The sequence below is a fragment of the Dromaius novaehollandiae genome, chromosome W, assembly GCF_036370855.1.
Source record: "Dromaius novaehollandiae isolate bDroNov1 chromosome W, bDroNov1.hap1, whole genome shotgun sequence".
Lineage (NCBI taxonomy): Eukaryota > Metazoa > Chordata > Aves > Casuariiformes > Dromaiidae > Dromaius > Dromaius novaehollandiae.
Window position 1 is genome coordinate 61,242,760 of NC_088130.1, and position 19,975 is coordinate 61,262,734.

A 19,975-nucleotide genomic window follows, 5' to 3' on the forward strand; every position below is an offset into this window, starting at 1 on the left:
AACGATGTGGTTATTCCACCTTATTTCACAGTGATCCCCTATGAGGGCAACCATGAAAGACTTGAACATTAACACAACCAAATAGATAATTTTATTACGAGAGCTTTGATCTAAATAGTTACTTTTCCACTGGAAAGATTTCTTGCTTATTCTGCAGGAATATCTAGTACTAGACAGGGACTTTTGTTTGGATAGCAACTCTGAGAATCAAGAAACAAGCAACACAAATGCTTACAGTAGCAACGCTAGAGCAGCGCGAGTTGTTTTCCAGCTTTTCTGACTAATCAGGAACCCCATTTCCTTGGTTTCAAGCTGTCACATTTCTCACCTAGGAAGGAAAGTTGGGCAACTGCTTTAACCAAGCCCACAGGAGCTGCCCATTGACTAGAAAGCTGCTGCTGAAACTCCTACCAAAAAACCTAAACTGAGGCAGCCAGCTCAGCTGTCCTCCTCTCCCAAAGTCCAGGGCCAGCTCCATGCTCTAACACGAGCGTGAATCCCTAGGTTTGGTTTTGCTCGAGTGCAAAACAGAAACAGGCCACAGAAAAAGAAGCATGTTTCCCCAGTGCAGCCACTGGCCCAGAGACCTCTGGTAGGGCTGCCCAGTGCTGACAGTGAACATACAGGCCCACAGGGGCAGGCAGCACCTGGGCTCGCAGGATTCAGCGAGGTCATCTACTGAAGCCAAAGAGCATGAGAGATGTGAAGCATGACACTGGGAATTACATTTGAGGGTTTTATTAGTTGTTCTTCTGCAGAATCAAAATATTTAGCAAATTACTTAAAATTCCTCAAGACTGCTGATATTTTATGTATTTAGAACTTGAACAATGTACAACATAACACACTTTGTACTACCAAAACCAACTCAAAACCTGATTTCTAGTACTAGATGTTATTATGTAATTCATAGCAGTGTGAAGAACCAAACTAATGCAGTGAGTATATTTTGTTTTAAAGGAAGTGCTTGAAAGAAACCTCCTGCTTCACACCAAGTATTATTTAAAACAAACGATAACTGTTTTCCTAGCAGGGCATCTCCTTAAATAACCTACAAACCTGGGGGTTAAGAATACTGAGCCCCCCAGCTCTCTGCCTTCAGGTTCAAGAACCAGCACAAGATGCAGGTCCAGACCAAGTTCACAGCTTACCTGTTTCAAGAGAACTTGCACACCACTCAGCATTGGATGCTTATGTCTGGCAGAAGTGTTGGATGCATGGGTCAAAAAAAAAAAAAAACCAAAAAAAACCAAAAAAAAACCACACAGGAAGAGGAACAGCTTCTCTTTTTATGCATAGCGACAGTTTCTGAACCAGTGTTTTACTAAGTTACAGACTAACTTCCAACCAAAAAAATAAAACTCCATTGCACTAAAGGTCAAATTTAACCAGTTAATCTGGACTGTGACAGTCAAGTAATTCAGTACAAGCAGACACCATGAAAGCAGCTTTAAAGAACCAAAGCATCCTAGTTTTAGAACCAACTTAGTATTCTTCTGTCCAACTCCAGTGCAACAATAGGGGGGAAAAACACTCCTGTCTCTGCCTATACACAATTCCAGTAGAGGTTGGGCAGTCTAAACTCTCCGTGGCCAAGCTGGAAAAAGGAAACTTAGGAAAGGGCACTTTAAAATTTTAATTTAAGAAAGAAAGTTGGCTCTCAGTTGAAAGAAATGCTGTAGTAATGCACGCAGGCAGGCTTGCTCAGTCACTCTCCCACGTATGCGAAAAGCTGGACTCCTTCCTGTCGAGAGCAAGTCACACTGGATGTGAAGGTGGCGGGGCTGGTCCTGCTCCATGACACACCACGAACCCAGGAATGTGTTTTCAGCTGGCTCCTGCACGGGCCATTAGATCTTCCAAAGCATTGTGTTGGTCATTGTTATGTAATAATAAGACCTCCTTAATGTCTTTTAGTTCAAAGCCCATTTCTTTAAATTGACTCATTAGTTGGAGAAGTTCTGTGGTCTGAAAGAGACACAGACAATTATTTGCAAGATGGAAAAGGACCAAGGCTCAATCTCATTTGAGGCTGGGGTTTAGCACAGTACCAGACTCCAGCCACTGGACAACCCTAATTCCTAGCTCCAAAAACACATCCCATTCAGCAAGCTCAGTTTGGAAAAGGTACATTCACACAAAAGCCAGCAGAGCTCAGCGTTCAGCAGCGCACTGGGCCTCACCTTCAGCAAGGATGTTACTTTGACCATCATTACAAGCCATATCTGCGAACAGTGCAATAACCCTCTCTATCAAATGGCTCTTAAGATCTAGGGCAAACCAAGGAAATAAGCAAAAATCCTGTTGGACATACTACACTACTATCTTTTAACTCCAAACCTGAATCCTTCTTGAGCCTCAACTCCCCCCCCCCCCACCAAACCAGTCACAAGAAATGAATCAACTAATCAGACTTCTGAACCATCTGCCACTTACAGTAGCTGTACCCCAACTCCAGAAGAGAAAAATCTTGAAGTGGACAATCAGCTGATTAGCTATATCTAATTTTGGGGTAAGCCACTGGTAAGTGTGCTTCCTAAACTCTCAGTCACTTCCCCATCTTCACACCACTGGTTCCTCCATCTGTAATCTCATCACTAAGTTCAAGAAAGGTAGGTAGGTATACATGTGTCTAGGGGGAGTTGGGTTGCACCTCTGAAGATTTAGTATTATAGCTCAGCACACAACAAGCTGATATACACTAAAAGCAGCAGTCCTACTGTCCTCCGTCCTGGCTGCCTGTTCCTGCCTCTGCACCTCTGGTGCTGCCAAACACATGCAGGGAATCAGTCCTCCAAAAGTCATTTTTTCCAATTTCTTCCAGACAGAGCCCCAGTATGATTTGGTGTGCAGCATGTCAGTGTGTCTGCACCAGGGAGCAAATTCATGGCTGGGGCAGGCAGGGTTTTGAAGGTAATTTGCTGCTTCTGAAATCAAGTGTCTCTGTACCAAACACTTGGTCCACAATGGAGCAAGGGTTCAAAATGTGACAACCAGAATAGACAGGCTCTTAAAAAAAAAATAAATAAAAAAAAAGGAAAAGCCTGTCCCCATACAAATGCATTCCAGAGAGAACAATAAAAAGGTTATGCAGAATGTGTCTAGTGCTTTAACACATACTCGCTTTATCACAAGGATGTTCTCTGAAAACAAGACAGTATTACTGTGAAGCCAAAATTACATTGGCCATTTTAGAGGAACTGCTGCTGGAATTCCCCTTCATGGCGCAATCTCATGGTTGCTTAGCATATAGTGTCCTCACCTTCTCTTCTGAACACTGATGCATTTCCAAAGCTGCTTCAACAAGAATTGGATCAAAACCCTTCTCACAAAGCTGTCCATGTGCAAACAGGTAATCCAAAACCTGTGGAGAACGAGGAAAAGAAACTAAGTTTGCAGAGTGGCATTTTCAGTGTACAGCTGTACACCATCTCTGTACATGCACAGGGGCTAAGCATTATGCTACCCAAGGCTTCACTAGGGACTGAAACAAAGTTCTTCCTAGTAGGGCTGAGAAGCTCTTTGCACGACAGCTTGTTCAGAGAAAGTGAATGAGCCTTGCTGTCTTTTTATGCCCTCCTACCAGCTCTGAACTTCACTTTCCACTTGAGTCAAAACAATTCTGCTCCTGATCACGGAGCAGAAGGCAGAAGTTAACAGTGCTTTGACACCACAAGTCTTTGCAATGATACTGTAGGTCCCACAGTTAAGGTAAGTCAACTTTTGACTCAGCTTCCTCTTAGACATCTCCAAGAGCTAATGCAGTCTGGAAGTGGGCAGCCTTTTAAAAAAATCAACTCAGTATACCACTGAGTGAGCTGTAAATCCCAGCTCTCACACACAAACTGTTAGCAAATTTCTTATCTATTCTCAGCTTTGAGAGGTATGGATAAGGGTTAGATGGGTAAGAGAAAGGTAATGCTAAGTACATAGGAGAACACAATCTGAAAACGCAGCAGGAATTAAAACTGCCCTCCAAAGGCACATGCCTTCCATTTAGTACTGCAGTTCATTTATTTCAGTGCACTGTTTAAGCAGATTCACAATTAGTGGACAAGCAGAGCAGCTCCACTGTTCCAAGCAAAATTTGCCTGGGACAAAAATTACTGGGACACTACTCCTTCCCCAGGCTATCTGTGAAGTCCAGCAAGGGGATGCTCTGCACAAAGCACAGCAAACATGGGGTCAGTGTGGAAAGTCCAGCCACATTCTTCCTGTTTTAAAACACATTTTTATTTGAAGCTGATTCAAGACCCAGAGCCACGCTTCACTCTGCAGCACTGTATATTCTGACCTGGTTTTAGCAAGCGTTTGAGGCAACACACAGGGCAGGAAGCACCACAGTCATAGCACAAAAAGTCAGTCACTGGTGCCTTGCCAGAGCCTTTCGTGACTGTAGTAAGCCTGCAGGGGCCAATCCCTCTAGAGAAGGAGAGGGCAGCACAGTAACTGCTTGAGCTCAGAACAAAGGAAGCTGCCTAGTTTTTAATCAAACAGCACTGAGCAAGGGGTAGAACCATGCTAAATATCCTCAGTGCCATCTTTTGTGGTTCTTGAGAAGACCGAGTACCTCTCCCAGCTTCATGTGGAGCCGAGGGCCTGTCCCAGCCTCAGACAGCTGGGATGCAGCACCTGAAGTGTGGCTGCCTTAAGCAGTATCTCAGCAGAAACTTATGCAGATGATTTTGGGGTTTATTGGGGGGGGCCCTCAGTGCCAGGCGACTCAACTTCTCCAGAGGTTAATACCACAGTAGCTACAAGCTGCAACCCAGTGTTAGAGCCCAAGATTTCCCCCCTCCCCATTTTACAAACCCAAGGTCCAGTTCCTCAGCAGAATCAGCATCTGACAGAGGGCCCCTTGCCTGTTCCACAGGCTCTCACCTGGTCTATGTTCTGTCCTTTCTTCTTCATGGCTTTCAGGACATTCTCAGGCGAGTACCCCATGTTGACGACTGTCTCTACACACTGCCTTTCACTGGCAGAGAGGGCTTGCTGTAGCTCAGGAGTGGGGCCACCTGTCCGTTTTGTGCAGCTGGTGTTATTGGGCACTTTAGAGACTGGAAAATTTTGATGCGTTACCTGGCCGGGGGGGGGGGAACAAACCCAAAACACAGGATCAGGTGATGGTAATCTTCTACATCCCAGTGTCCCTACCTATTTACAGCTAGCACAGAACTAGGATACCCCACATCATCTGCAGCCTAAGTCATTTTAGTAAATAGTTAACTGAAGAGGCTTTCTAGACCGTCATTAGGAAGTTACTCACTGTTAGGGTGAAACCAAGCAGTGTGTATAGGCTGACTCCCACCATACTCTGTCCACCCTCAAAATCACCTCAAACAACCCAGATTCCTTACAGTACACCCCCTCCTACTGTTGGGGCTGAATCCTTCAATACCATGCCCAACATTTGCAAGAGCAAGAGCCACTTACAATACAGGCAAGCCCTGTACCTCAGAGAGAGCATGGAGATTGCTTCCTTCACCCCAGCAAGTTTACTAGTCACCCATGCCTTTTTGAACCCAAAGAAAGACTACTTTAGGAAGCACTTCAGGAGCATTTTAGAAATATCATGCAGTGCAAGCACACAGGCGTTTGAGAACTTACCACAGGGATTTCCGTTTCCTTGTAGTCTGAGTGTACCTGTTGGACAAGACATGAATACTATGATGAACATTATGCATCAATAAGCAGAGTTTGTTACAGCTTGGGGAGAAAGGTTTTACGGAGGAAGAGCTGGGACTAGAAGTCTGCCATACTAGGGAGACTTGCGCTGTGGTCAACCTCCCACGTCTTCGAGATGCAGAAGCTGTGCAGTCGTGCGTAGTTACAGAATACCTGTCATAAGGATCCTTTCTTTTCTTAGTACTCTACAAATGGATTATACTCCAAGGAGAATGTTTTTCCTCCCCATAATAACTGTAAATGTGTTTATTCTGTCACTGTGAAAGCTACAGATTCATACAGCTCTGTAACACACTGACTCCTGTTCTGTTCTTGACTCAGTGGTATACTACCTAAATGACAGTAATCAATTTTGAAGTCATTACCTAGAGATTTCTTTTGACTTTGATTATGAGAAGGGGTAGGAGAAACTTATATGCCCATTGTGTCTTGTCTACTCTCAAAGTTTTGCATTTCATATGCTATACACAAGCAATGTGACATGTTGGCTAAGAACAGCATGTGATTTTTAACCAACATCCTCTCAGCACTTTGTCCCACACCCAGTACATCCCAATGAGACCAGGTAACATCATCTGTCTTTGACAGTAAAGCTTTATAATTTCCCTCAGTAAACCTTTCACTGGGTTGAAAGTGACCTATTCTTCTTCCAGCTCTGAGCTCATTCTAAACCCAGCTTCTTCCACAGCTATTTCAAAAAGCACCCTGGGTCTGTATCAACCTCAGCCCAGTACTAAGGACTACAACAGCCATGGGCTGCATTCAGCCTGCACTAACAGACATTTGGCTTGGGCAAAAACTTGGGGGGAGCTTAGAGGAGCCACCTCACAGTGCAGTTCCTCATTTCACTCATATCAAACACAGGCTCTTAAATGACTTACTGGCTAAGATTTCCAAATTAAATTTTATTAGTTCCCTGTCACTTCAGTCAGCCTCAAACTCTCTCATTCCTGCCCTCCACCCAGGGAGGACAGGAAGGAGAATAAGCGACATGGAACAGGCCCACTCTGGGGAGTTCCAGCCATCAACAGCCCAGAGGTGGCCCATTTCCATAGTGGATCTAGTTCAGCCTCCAATGTCCTGTCTGCTCCCATCAAACTCCAAAATAGCCCGGCAAGGAATCCTACCTGTGTCAGGGCTGTGCATCTGTTCCATTTTTGCAGAACCAGTCTGAGAGGGCAGAACCAAACAGCTGCTTTATACTACTCTTCTGCCCAAGTTAATAGCAGGTTGCATTTATAGTGCAGTTAGGAGGACCACACTCCAAACAATATACTCAAGCATTAAAAGCTCCCTGAAGGTTGACAGCCTAACCTATGCCAGAGCAATTCTTAACTTTAGTATTTACAAACGCTATTTAGTTCATTACTACTATTTGCTACTAGCCCCTGTAGGGCTTTCATGCCCAAGTCTCCCTGCTTATAACTGTACTAGCACATCTAATAAAACATATCTCCCAGAAAAATCTTACTTCCCCCAAATACAAACTTGTCAGCTGGTTTAATTTCCCCATAAAGATAGGCAGAGATTTTCAGTGGGCTTGCAACATTAAAAGCTATACCAAATGCTGAATCAAAACATGGTTTGCCATAACGAAATCTGCACGTTTCAGTTCAACCATTTAAAAGTCTTCCTGTGTTTTAAGCAGAAGTAGGAAAATCTACAAGAAATCATTTTGACTCAAACGCCTCAGAGTTTATTGCCTCTCTTTATATAGATTAAGCCAACACGGATTGAAAGAAGCAGACAAGCTTTCAAGCAGAAGGGCTTTTTTTTGGCCCAAACGAAAAAAGAGAGGCCTTAAAAAAAAAAAACCCTATAGATGTTATCAGAGTTGTTCTTCTATTAAAGGTTTGGCAAATTTGTTCATCTGGGAAAAGGGAGGAGTTTTTGTTCTGCATTTCCACCCATTTCCACCTACAGGCTAAGAATGTCTCTTCTAGGAGACAAAGTCTGAGAAGTCACTTGTAGTCCGATGGCCTGGTTACCCAAGAAGCTCTCCTCGTGGCTGATGAGGAGTTCAAACCAGTTCGTGCAAATCCCCTACAGACTCTTTTGCCAGAGCAAGAAGCACCAAGATATGGGACACACTGAAATAGGTGTCTAGACCACCGAAATCAGGTGGTTATCAGTTTGTCTGAATGGAGGATGCTCTGTTCTCTCCGTACTTCATACACGAGCCAGGAGTGCCATCAGCAGGCTGGTTCACCACGCACACCACACGAATACAGTAGCATATACATAATGTCAGGCATGCCCCAGCTGCCCATTACCCGAGATCTACAGATAAAATACACCACACACAAAAAATCAGCTAACCAGCTCTGTTTAATTTCAACCTGTTGGTCATTTCCACTACTCATTTCTCTGCCAATTTTGTAAGAAGCAAACCAGTGAGGTTCAAAGAAAGAAAGAAAGGAAAAAAAATATTTGGACCTCAGCAGGGATCCAGAAACCAAAGCTTGGGGGGTGGTGGTGGTGGTAGGGGGAATAAAAAACAAACTCAAAGGGGAGAAGACAACTCAGAACACAACCTGTGCAGCATTAGGTAAACCAAAATTCTAAAAGTTTCTTATTTGTATCCCAAACACCCTACCTCCAATTCACTGAAAGCATAAGATTAGAAAGCAACTCCAAACCCACGCTCCAAACTCCAAAACAAGTTTGTGGTCGTGGTGAGAAAAAAAAAAAAAAAAAAAAAAATCACCCTAGAATATACAGGGACGTAATTGTCTGAGGCTTTCTAAAAAAGGCCAGGCTTATTCTTGTATAGCCTTGAACAAAAAGGATGCCTGACCTTTCTACTCAAGGAAGCTGCAAGGATCCCTCTGAAATCCTTCTATACCATTTTCAGACTCTGAAGATTTTTGTTTCAAGAAATTGGAGTAAATGCAAATACAGTAACTCAGCTGTCATTTTTCCAGCCACTGGGACCATACTGTGGAAATATAAAATGAGTGTATTCTGAAGTCCTGGAAATTAAACAGAAGGAAATAGAGCTAGTTCTATCAGCATACCCATCTAGGTTGTGCTACGCCAAACAAAAACAATTAAAATTTACTTCTAGTAAATCCCACCAATCAGGTGGTTTTCTTAGTGTTTAGTCTATTTATTGATTTTTTTTTTTTAGTTTATTGGTTTGCATCTTCCCTCAGAGCATCCTAGAAAATACATCTCCTTTTTGATCTTTAACAGGTTTTAATCTAGCAGAGATTTAAATAGCCGGTGTGAGAGTTTGACCATCTTAAGGCCAACTATCTAGTTTTAAATATTTTACAGTCATCCCCAGAGACATGGGGTACTTTGAGGTTTTACCTCCGAGCTATATATGATGATACAATCATTTCTCAAACCTGTGTTTCGTAATAGTGAGCAGTTGCTCAATATGTTGCTACTTCTGCCAGAAGTTTACTATATTAAATGCTTGTTTTAGTGATCAATAAATAGCTATTCTGCTGTGCTAAGGCATAGACTAATTGCCAAAAAATTGTAGCTCTCAATTAATAATGCATTTACTAAAGCCTGAAACGAGGCTAAAGAACCACGGGAGTGAAGCACTGTCACTTGCTTTACAGCACACGGTGTCATGCAAAAACCTACAGCATGCCAGTAGGACCACAGCACCACTGATGCACTGCTTTTGTTGGCCAGAAGAAGCCTTCTGCTTTCTCAGATTTCAGAGCCATCTAGAAGATCTGCAGTTTCCATTAGTTTTCATGAGTATTGGTGCCCAAAGCTTAGGTTCTTTGGAGGAGGAAAAAAAAAAAGGTCTGCAAGTTTCCTCAAATCTAGACTCTCATCCACAAAGAAACGACAGCCACTGTGAAGTTAAATGCCTCCAAAATAACTTCAGAACTTGCTATGAGCTTGAGGAAACTGTGTTACGCTCCTGTCTCAGAGCTATATGGAAATGAATTATTTTAGTAATCTGAGATGATCCTCAAGACTGCTTTTGGCATCCACAGAGCAATCCTTTCATGCTCCCTCACAAGGAGGAGGTCTAGTATCAGATTCAGACCAGCATTATTCTTTTGCTTTTCAAGGCTATTTTTAAAAAAGATCTGGGGCAAGAAAAAGAACAATCCTTTTACTGCAGATCAACTGCTAGCACTATTTTCTTAGCTGAAAGCAGCACAGCACAACTGTGACAGCTTTTCATCTATTATTGCTTCTATTCCTTGGAAAGGCTGCAGTTCTCATCACTTCCAGCAGTTAAAAAAGTGAACCCAAAAACACATCTAGAAGAGCTCCTTTGCATCATCCATTTCCTGCACTTAAACTCAAAACCTAGAAGCTTTGAACCTTAGAAGTTGTTATCTCAGTTGACCAAGACAGAATGCAAGACTGTGCAAAGGAGTCTTACCACTCTTAACTCAAAGGTGTGCAACCATGAACAACCACCAGCTTGCCAAGAGCTGGGGAGGAAGAAGGGAAGACTAAAAAAACCCCATGCCTGTACTGGTCTAAAAATAGCAAATTTGAGGGGATGAAAAAACCTGCAAAGGAATAGTCTGCAGATCACAACTCTCAGTACAAAGACTGATCAGTTTACCACTTAAATGAAGAGGCACTGTGGCACCTAATCTGTCCTGCCTACACACTCATTAACAAAACTAAAAACAAAGCCACAAGACATTTTAGAAGCAACATTTGCCTCCACACATCCCCCCAGCCAATCCAATTCTAACCAGTCGCGTGTTTACCGATGTCGCTGTGCTTTGAGATGATGATTCTTCTTCTGTACAAACTGTTGACACAGCCAGGGAAGGCAGCCTGGATGAAGAGGATAATGCTGATGTCTCCATGCCACTGTCCTCATTTAGAGCAGAAAGACCAACCATATGATGTCCATTCAGTTCACTAGCTTTACTCTGAGCACAGGTCTGCAAAGAGCTCAGAAAAGTGCCGTTGCGGAGACAGGTAGTGCTGTGGAAAGTGCTCGTGAGCTTTGATGATTTTTGATCACTCTCATCGGAGTCAAGTTTAGGAAAGGATAAGGATTTGATATTGCTCACTGAAGTGATAGGGGACAGGGACACTTTGGAAGACAAAGACATCTTTTCACAGTTTCCCAACTGCGGTAAAGTGATAAAGCCATTGGGTTTGTGAAGGGGCTTGAAGTCCAGCGTGGCCCTTTCTATGGATGCCAGAACTTCTTGATCTTGTAACACAGACTCGGGCCCTCCTTTGGGCAAACTACTATCTAACAGCTGGGCAACAATTGGCCCAGTAGTACCAACGTGAATTTCAAGAATGTTTTTTAATTCCTCCTTATCATCGATAGTTTTTAATTCCAGTTTGTCGAAAGGGTCTTCTTCACATTCAAAATCAGCTGGGTTGAAGTCTGCTTTTGGACAAGGTGGACTAAGAACCTTTTGCTTCACTGCACTGCTGTTGGCTGGTGTGGGAGTAAGAATATTGTTGTGCTGCAGACTAGCAAGGATAGGGTTAATAGGAGGAGGCATGGCCTCAGGACAAGGTCCCTCTGAGAACCCCATTTTATTGCTGTCCTCTGAAGCTTCTTTTGAGCTTGCTATCACTTCTTTTGCCTTTCGTTCCGCTTCTCTCTGGGCAGCTTGAATTTTTTTGATATCTTCAGCCCACGCAATTGTTTTATTTTCCAGTGAGAAGTCATACTGACAAAGGAAAAAAAAAAAAAAGAAGATAAATTTTAAGGATCATAGCCACTATTTCCAACAGCAACATATATAACAAGGAATAACAGCTATATGAGTTACCGGTTGTTAGTCTGGACAGGCATCTTTCCCCCTGCCCTGCCCCAGCATCTCTTTTAACCTACGGACTAGCAGAACTAGCAGACATCAGAATTGCTTCATTTTGTCTCTAGCAGACAAACCTAGGTATAACTCAGAGCAGTATGCCATGTTTTGCCTCCTTCCTACATCTAGTTTTGCTTTAAAGCTACCGATTGTCACAAAAACAGCTTCAAAACATCCACTTCCACAGACAACAGATGCAGTGAGTGGAAATCAAGCGTATTACTAGATAGACAGTCTAACCCTGATCTTTGGCACCACTGAACTACCCACTGTCCACAGGTTCCACGAGTCATTCAAGCATACAGCGGAGTAATTTTTACATCCAAAAACCAGCATGGAATTACTCAATTCCCATTCAAAGACACCTAAAGGACTTCACATTACCGTTTTACACCCATTGGTTGAAGATGTATCAGCATTCTTATGCCAATACCAATCACTAATATGATGACTACCTGCAGTAGCTGATTTTGCCACTGTTACTAGCATCGGCGTCCCACAAGCTTTTCTCATTTTTAACACCAGCTCCTTCAAGGTCAGATTAGCACAGAAAGAAATTTATATAAGCTACCCACTATCGCTTTGCTGGCCAAGAGTTGACAGTGGCCTGTTTGAGAGAGGACAAAATTCTGAACAAATTGTATCTATTTAAAGCTTTAACAACTTATGAAGAATGAACAGCCTTAGTACCCTTTAAATAACCACAGTTTGTTCAGAGAACATAGCCTACAAGCTAAGCTCAGGATGTAACCTATCTATGACTCTCAACAATTTCAAGTGCAACTCCCTTGCCAGGATAACGTCACATAATCAAAACAGGAGTGCTCTTGCCACGAGGCTGACAGGTAATTGAAATTCCCAGCTCTAGAGAGGAACTAGCCAGCAGTTTGCTAAGCATGTGACAGGCTTCTATGAGACCCCGCAGATTTGTCATCTCAGCTGTATACTAAGCATTTTCCCATCCCTGGCTCCAAGACTCTGAGAAATGGAATATATACTTCATCAGCAAGATGATTTTGAAACACAGCAGCGAGACACTACTCATTACACACTCCTTGCTACCTAAAGAGCTATCATAGGGGTGTGCGCATGTAAATAGAGAGTGCTTTAGTCAATTTGGCTTCCCTGCGCTGTTTTTTGTTTCTGTTACTACAGCTGTAAAAAAGTCACATCATACTGTGGGAGGCAGAGTCTACGTAGTCACAACATTATATAAGACATTGCAGTCTGATTGGGCATACTATATTTGAGCCTTGTTAGCTTAGCAAGGAAAAGGAGAGATAGTACAATTATTGAAGCTAGCAAAAGGACATGAGCTCCCCCTTTAGCACTCCTATACTAGCTTAACTACATGGAAATATGTGTATCAGGATAATCAGTCAGGCAATGAATTAATGGTTATAATGAAAAAAGCCACGATCTAGGGAATTTCAGAGAGTCAGCTCTTCAGTGGACAAGCTGTAGGGCAGAACAAAGCAGAACAGCTTACAGACATCTGTCATAGCTGATGTGAAAACTACTGTCAGTTAGGACTGACCAAGGAGGATCATAGATCCAAATGAAAAACGCAGGTCAATTTTCCCAACGGCAGCCAGCATTTGGATATTATATTTAAGAGTTATGCTTAAGCAATTGATTTTATGCTACCAGAAGTTCAGAGGAACAGATCCATATTCCTGGAAGACCTAGGAGCAACTTAATATGCTGTATCAGCTTTGCTATAGGCTGGACAAGAACTCCCATTCAGAATTGCACAGAACTCAAGAACTGGAAATTTATTCTTCATCCCTTTAGAAGGGGAATCCATAAAATATTGTCATAAAAACATAGTATCTGTTACTCTCAAACAAGATTTTGCAAGCATGCCATTGCATGGGTATTTGAGTTTTTACAGTTTCTCTTCAAAAAAATGCTACTTACATTTAGGAATGTCAGGGGTAACATTTAGACCTGTAACTGCTGCACATAAATATTGTGCTTCTTTAAGTAGATACACTAAAATAAGTGCTACTGCACATTGCAAAGTGATAAAATTATGATAAACCACATAAAAAGTTTGTGGTTTATCTTTCTACGCATTCTAGCAGATCTATACATTCTAGCAGATTCTGCAACTTTTCTCTGGCATAACAACTGGCACTACAGCACAGTCAATACTAACTTCTGACTATACATGCAAAACTAAAGTTCTTGCAACTTACAGCATCACATGTTGGCAACAGAGTGGGGGAAGAAGAGAGCAGAAAGGCAAAAAACTTACCTGGGCTTCTCTGACAAGCTGAGGAGAATCAGGCAGGCAGAAACCAATGGGTAATCCAACCTTAGCTGGGGTTTTGAATTTGTCTCCTATCTTAAACGGGACATCATCAAGATAACTGAAAGGCCCTATGATCAAAAGCAGAAGTTACATCAGAAACTTGTTTAATGAATTCAATTGAGACTCACATTTCTGTAGGAGCTATTCTATCTGTGCAAACCTAGCTGTCCCAGGTGACTAAATAAAGAGGAAGTTGCTTGATCAGAAACACATTGAATACATTTGGACTTTGTTGCCTCAGTTTTTTAATATATTTTAGTCCATAACTACATTTCGACAACCAACCAAATATGGAACAGATCTGCAAGTTAATAACCCCAACATTAGCTTCCCTTGTGACAAGACTATGCCTACACAACCGAAATTAAAGCTCTCCTGAACACTGCATTATGTCATGTCTCTACAACAAGATCATTTTGTGATATTCAAAATAGGCCTAAAAACAACCCAGCTCTAGAGCAGCTAAGAAACTAAAATCTATCCTCTTCCCACAAGTGGGAAATAATGCTTGGTCAAAAGTGGTCACAAGAGCAAAGCAGCCCAAAGCCTGGAAGCACCACTTTAATCAAAACGCAGTGAAACAGCTTTGGACTATTTAACTTGGCAATTCAGATTTCTGAAGGAAAAAAAAAAATCTATCTTAACCAGCTATCTTGTTTGTGACCGCTCCGATGAGCGGCCAGAGACTTACTTCATGGTCTTCTATCTGTCCTTTGTATCTACCACTTCCATGTGGTATATTATGAAGTGTTCTAAGACAGAAACTATTTCTTCAGACATCCTGCAACCTCACAAGGCAGACTCACCAAGAATTTAAGTACCTCCAATAAGCCAGGCTATAGGCTTGTTTTCCCCTGAGCATCTACAAAAAAGCATTAGAAAGCCCTCCATACAAATACCCCTCTGTTTCGAGTTTAACTCGAAAGGGTCTCTTGGGTCACCGGTCAAAGCTTTCACAATTACAGTCAAGCTTTTGATTGTGTACACAACAGTTTGAAGTGTTCTTCAAGTACTTGCTTGCTACTTTGCTTTCAGTGTTACAGATCCAACAAGACATCAGTGGCAACGTCTTAGATGTTGTTCAGTGAGTAACCTCTTGCTCAGTGAGCTGTGATTGTCATTTTTATCTGACCCATTTTCATACTTAGACAACAGTTTAAGTACTAGCTGTGTTCTTTTACTGTTGACTCATCTACAATAACACAGCCACAAGCTCTAAGAGGAAGAACAGCTTTCAAAAACAGGAACATCTTATTAGTTTGGAGTTACACTCACACATTGTCATCAGTTGAGCTCATTGGCAACCAGCACCACTACTGCAACACAACATCCAACAAACTGTATTTGAGCTGGCAATTTAAGAGTACTTGGATAATTTCAAGGTGTATACTTATGCAGAAATAGTGAATGCGTCAACCTTTGCACTGGCACATCACAGATGACCAGATCTGACTGCTTTGAGGAGTCCAGCTTGACTGCTGTTCCTGTACCCTGCTTAGTCCCACTGACAGTAGCCCTGATGTAACCAGGACTGTCAAAGGACATGAGTGAAACAGGATCACCTCTCCCCACCAGTTTCAAAAGACAGCCTAAAGGGCTCAGTAAACAAAAATACTAGACCTACTGATATGAGGAGGAAAGTGGTACCACCTCCCCTTACACAGCTTTCTTGTTTGCCTGAGGTAGACACTAACCACAGAGGGTACGTGCACACACTGTGGTATTTACATACCAACACCGAGTTTGTTTTGGTACAGTAAAAAAGAAAAAGCACAGAACATCTGGACTAGATGGGCTGAAATGATAGCTGTCAGTTTAACCTCAGCACATAGACTAAGGAAGAGACTTCAGTTTCTTCCCAGGAAAATGATTTTCTGATAATGACTACTACTATAACCTTGTCTCAAAGATAAGTCTGCTACAAAAGCAGCAAGCACATTTTAAGAGACAGACCAAGTGTCTCAGGGCATTAGACGGTAAAAAGCTTTCCTGAAGTGAGTAACGCTGATGCACATAGTATCCAGTTCCAGCCTAACCAGAAAAGTACTAGTCTAGTTAAAATTAAAATCTGATCCAGAAAGCAATGAATCTATTTTTTCTTTTTGTAGAAGGATAACCTTTCTGCTTGCATAAATCTGTTGGGGAAGGGCACAAGTTTTGCTTTATTGCTTGAGAATTTGCTGTTTAAACAAAACCTACATATAAAGTATCATGCAAACCAGTGTTTTAATGGTCTCTTGTTCAAATGAAGCAATTACAGCTCAAAAAACCCTCTGCTATTTAATACGGCTATTAGCTACTTCATCTTTTTATGGACCTAAAAGCATATTGCGGAAGTTCTGAGAATAGCCCTAGCAAAACTGTACTTGTCAAACTGATCTATGATACCATGCAGTGTATGATATTCCTGGCCCAAGGAACTACTAGGAGAGATTAAATCTCTCTCCACTTTAGCATAATGCAGTAATCACTAGTCACTTAGTAGAAATGTTCTCCAGTTTGACAGCGTGATGAAAATAGTTCAGATAAAGACGGTTACCAATTAATACCTGGTAACAGTTCGAAACCAAGAAGTAGTTAATTTTTGTTGTCAGACTTAAAAATAAACCTCAAGCAACTTCCAGAAATTGGGATCAAACTGAGTTCAAACTGTATAGCGATAGTGACAATACAGCAGCAATATTGCACTGCACTTGATGAGTGCACTTTGCACACCACATGAAAGCTGCATTTCTAGATGCCACTAATTATTAGAACTGAAGCTTGAACTTCCTATTATTCAAGTGACAGGACAGCACTTGAAGCTACCTGCTTAGGGAAAGTTATAGACATATGCTAAGATCACCCTTCAAGACAGAACGGGGTTTCCTTCCTCTCCAGCCGTAGCTCCCATTTGCAGCTCAACAGCAACCCTCTAAACTCCAATAAGTAGCTCAACAGTAAGTATAAGAAATATGTTAACTATGTGGACCCACTTCCATGAGCCTGTCAGGGACACTGAGCTAAAGCTACATACTTTAAGCTGAAATTCAGTTAGTGGGATCGATTCTTACAGATCCTGAAGGCGACTGAAAAAATTGCCCTGCTCATTTCTAAAGACATAATAAGCCAAGGAAGTTGCTTCACTACTCCTAACAAACAGTACCGCTAGTGATAGCGCTGCTGATATCATTAGGAACAGAGGGTACACAGCAGGGTAGTTCCAGTTAACCACTGAGGTTACAGCATCATTTCTTTTCATCTTGTTATTTTGATGTCGGGGGCATGTTCCACCACACTGTACTGTTTTAAGAAACATTTAAGGCAGGTTGATTTCTAGCTCTGAGCAGTGTCCTTGCTAGCCTGCTTTAGGAAGCAGAAGAGATAAGCACAAACAGACTCCAAGTCAAGCAATTTAGAGCCTTCCTAGTGACCATTCATACACACAAGAGAACAACCGCTTAACAGTTGGCAGCCACCTAATGAGTTGTTCTTGCCGCAGCACTACTGGTCCAGAACAATGAAGGAAGCCATCTAAAAATCGAGTTTTCATAGGCCATTTTTATTAATTCTTGGCCATGCAGCTAAACTAGCCATTTCTTACTCTATGTAGCTCAACTTTACACTTGCAAGATTGAATTAAAGAAGCCTAGAACAGCAAAGCCCAGGGTAAAGGGAATGCCTTGGGATCCTCTTATCTGAAAGATAATTCAGAAAGATCAAGTCTGAGTTTCTAAAAGCAGAAATTCCTGTAGCATTAACAATCACATCGGAATTTCACAGGAACCTACCAACACAGCCTTAAATGATAACTGATTTGAAGAGGCTGCATTACATATGTGCAATAAGTAACTTCAGTGTTCCACAGAAATATTAGCCCTCCCAAATTTATACCCATTTTCTAAAAGATAAGCATACACAAGCACGTAATTCTTAATTCTTATGGCAAGAGTCATCTGCAGAAAGCTACACATCTCAAATGCTTGAAGAATCAAAACCTTAAAGAAATTCCTTTCTTCACCCACCTAACCATAAGCTGAAACAGATCTAGTCCAAACTTGGGAACAAATTCACTGCTAAGCAAAAAGCAAGCATGACTCAGTGATATAATAAAAGCTTTGCTTTTAATCCAGCTTCTCACTTGACTTCCATAGAAAGGAATTGTAAGTCTCATGTCTGCCTCAATAAACATCAGATCAGTATCACAGTTGCAGTTCAGCTTTGATTTTGGAGGGGAGAAGATATTATTTTGCCATAAGTGGGGAAACACAGCCACAGGCTATAGTTCAGTTGAACTAGAGGATGGCTGCAGCATCAGCACTGCAAGCAACTATGAAAAAAGGAAACCAAGGCAGTTCAGCCTCCGAGTGGTTTGCTAGGAATGGACAGATTAGTCTCTATGTACCCTCTAGCCCTGGGACATTAGTGAAAAGCAATATAATATTAAGGTTCATCCTTTTGAAAAGAAAAAGAATACCAAGTTTCACTTACCATGAGAGTCGGATCCCAATTTCTTAGAAGCCATTTAGAACCTGAAAAACATTTTAAAACAGCTTTAACAACTTTTTGCACGCAGCACAGCATAACTCTGCAGTTCTGCAGTCTTAGCTCTAGATTATGGGACATGCTTCAGACGCTTGCTCTACTTATCCTGTTCCTAAGTTAGATAAGCAAATCTATTTTACAGCTCCAATAAATGACTGAGAAGATAAATAACTTGGTTCAGGGCCTGACAATCTAAAAGACAAAAACCAAGAACCACCAAGGGTGGTTAGGAAAGCGCAGAGGGAGTTCTAGATCTCTGAGCTTACTAAGTCCATTCTTTCCAAGCCCCAATTAAGCACCTTCTGCCTTCCCTGGAATTAAGAAAAGCCCTTCCTACTGGAAATACCACACTGATCCTCTTCAGTTTAATCTGTCTTGATCTAAAAGATATACCATGATACTGGGTTTGCACAGTCAGTTAGTCAGTACTGTACTTGTCTAGACACACTGGACAATACATGGATTGGTACCATTTAAGAAGAACTTAACCAAAGAGCTGAAGTTTCTTGGTACACACAAGTGAAAACAACGCCAACAAGAGTTAACATCCATTGCCTGTGAAATTTTACCAATAACTTCTTCAGTCTGAGAACTCAAAGTAAATACTACATATCTCAGATGTTAAGTATGTGAATGAGTGCCTATGTAGCTGTATAAACACAGCAGGCCTGTCCTGAGGAAACAGCTTTGTAGAATTAGCCATAGTGTTTTAGCTGACTGATCAGCTAATGCCCTGCTCCAGGATGCTTGCGGTATGTTCAGTAGTGTAATTGCTTCTTTTGCGGTGCATTGCAAGATCTCCTTCTTAAGACACCACAGCATAATTATTTAAATAATCAAATTTATAAGTCCTACTTTGACATTACACATGACCAAGAATCAGAGTTGTCTTTTATTTCAGAAGTCCTCCAGCTGGTAGACTGAAAGGCCCAGCAGATGTTCTTCAAAAACATGAAATTATCCGGTACCCCCGCACCAGCAGCACACAGGGCTCAAGTCTAATTTGGAGCAGATCTAATATTCACACCCATCATTCCCCAAATGAAGCCTTAATCTTCATCCTCAATGTTTCAATTGAAGATCCAAATGCAAATCTAGTTTTAAAAGGAAGCGTGTCAAAAGGTGGAGATTATACAGACTGTTTTCTAGCTCTGATTCTTCCCATCAGTGGCTGACACATTTGAGGGCAGGAAGAACCAATTTCAAGTATTTTTAGCTAGCACCTTTAGTTGGGCGTATGTCTCTTTCAACATTACATTAGAATCAATAGGTGAGTCAACCGTAATGGCTCATGGGAATTCAGCACACTGCTAAAACCAAAGCTATAAAAGGAAGATTACCCTGGTGAACCAAACTTCCTGAAACACCGCAAACCGACACTAGGCTATTGGGAATGAGTCATGCCAGGCAACTCCACCATTCCTTTATATATAAAGGCCTTGTGCCATTTTGCTCAGTGTTCCTCAGGTTCTCAGCACACCTGATCATCTCAACGTTGGTACTATTTCCAAAAACACAACACTAAGGCAAAGAGCTGGTTTTGGCACTAGCAGGTGATGGCTCCTCAGAAGGGAAGGATACCTTGGAGAGGGGATATAAATTATCATTCTGAAAATGATGTCTTTGAATTTGCATTGTCCTTCATGTTACTGAAATCTGGAGTAAGTTG

The 19,975-nt window shown here is 41.8% G+C and overlaps 1 protein-coding gene across 2 annotated transcripts in view; it reads right to left on the reverse strand.

Moving 5' to 3' along the window:
- Positions 1-722: 722 nt before the first annotated feature.
- The window catches only part of LOC112987798 (ubiquitin-associated protein 1), a 35,511-nt gene continuing 16,258 nt past the window's right edge, over positions 723-19,975 (reverse strand). For both annotated transcript variants that reach the window (XM_064500471.1, XM_064500472.1), the window contains exons 2-8: positions 18,253-18,293; positions 13,726-13,850; positions 10,389-11,321; positions 5,608-5,643; positions 4,882-5,079; positions 3,263-3,364; positions 723-1,968 (exon numbers count right to left, since the gene is read on the reverse strand). In XM_064500471.1, the coding sequence (XP_064356541.1) occupies positions 1,828-1,968; positions 3,263-3,364; positions 4,882-5,079; positions 5,608-5,643; positions 10,389-11,321; positions 13,726-13,850; positions 18,253-18,286 (1,569 nt within the window). In that variant the 5' untranslated portion in view covers positions 18,287-18,293 and the 3' untranslated portion in view covers positions 723-1,827. The remainder of the gene's footprint in view (positions 1,969-3,262; positions 3,365-4,881; positions 5,080-5,607; positions 5,644-10,388; positions 11,322-13,725; positions 13,851-18,252; positions 18,294-19,975) is intronic.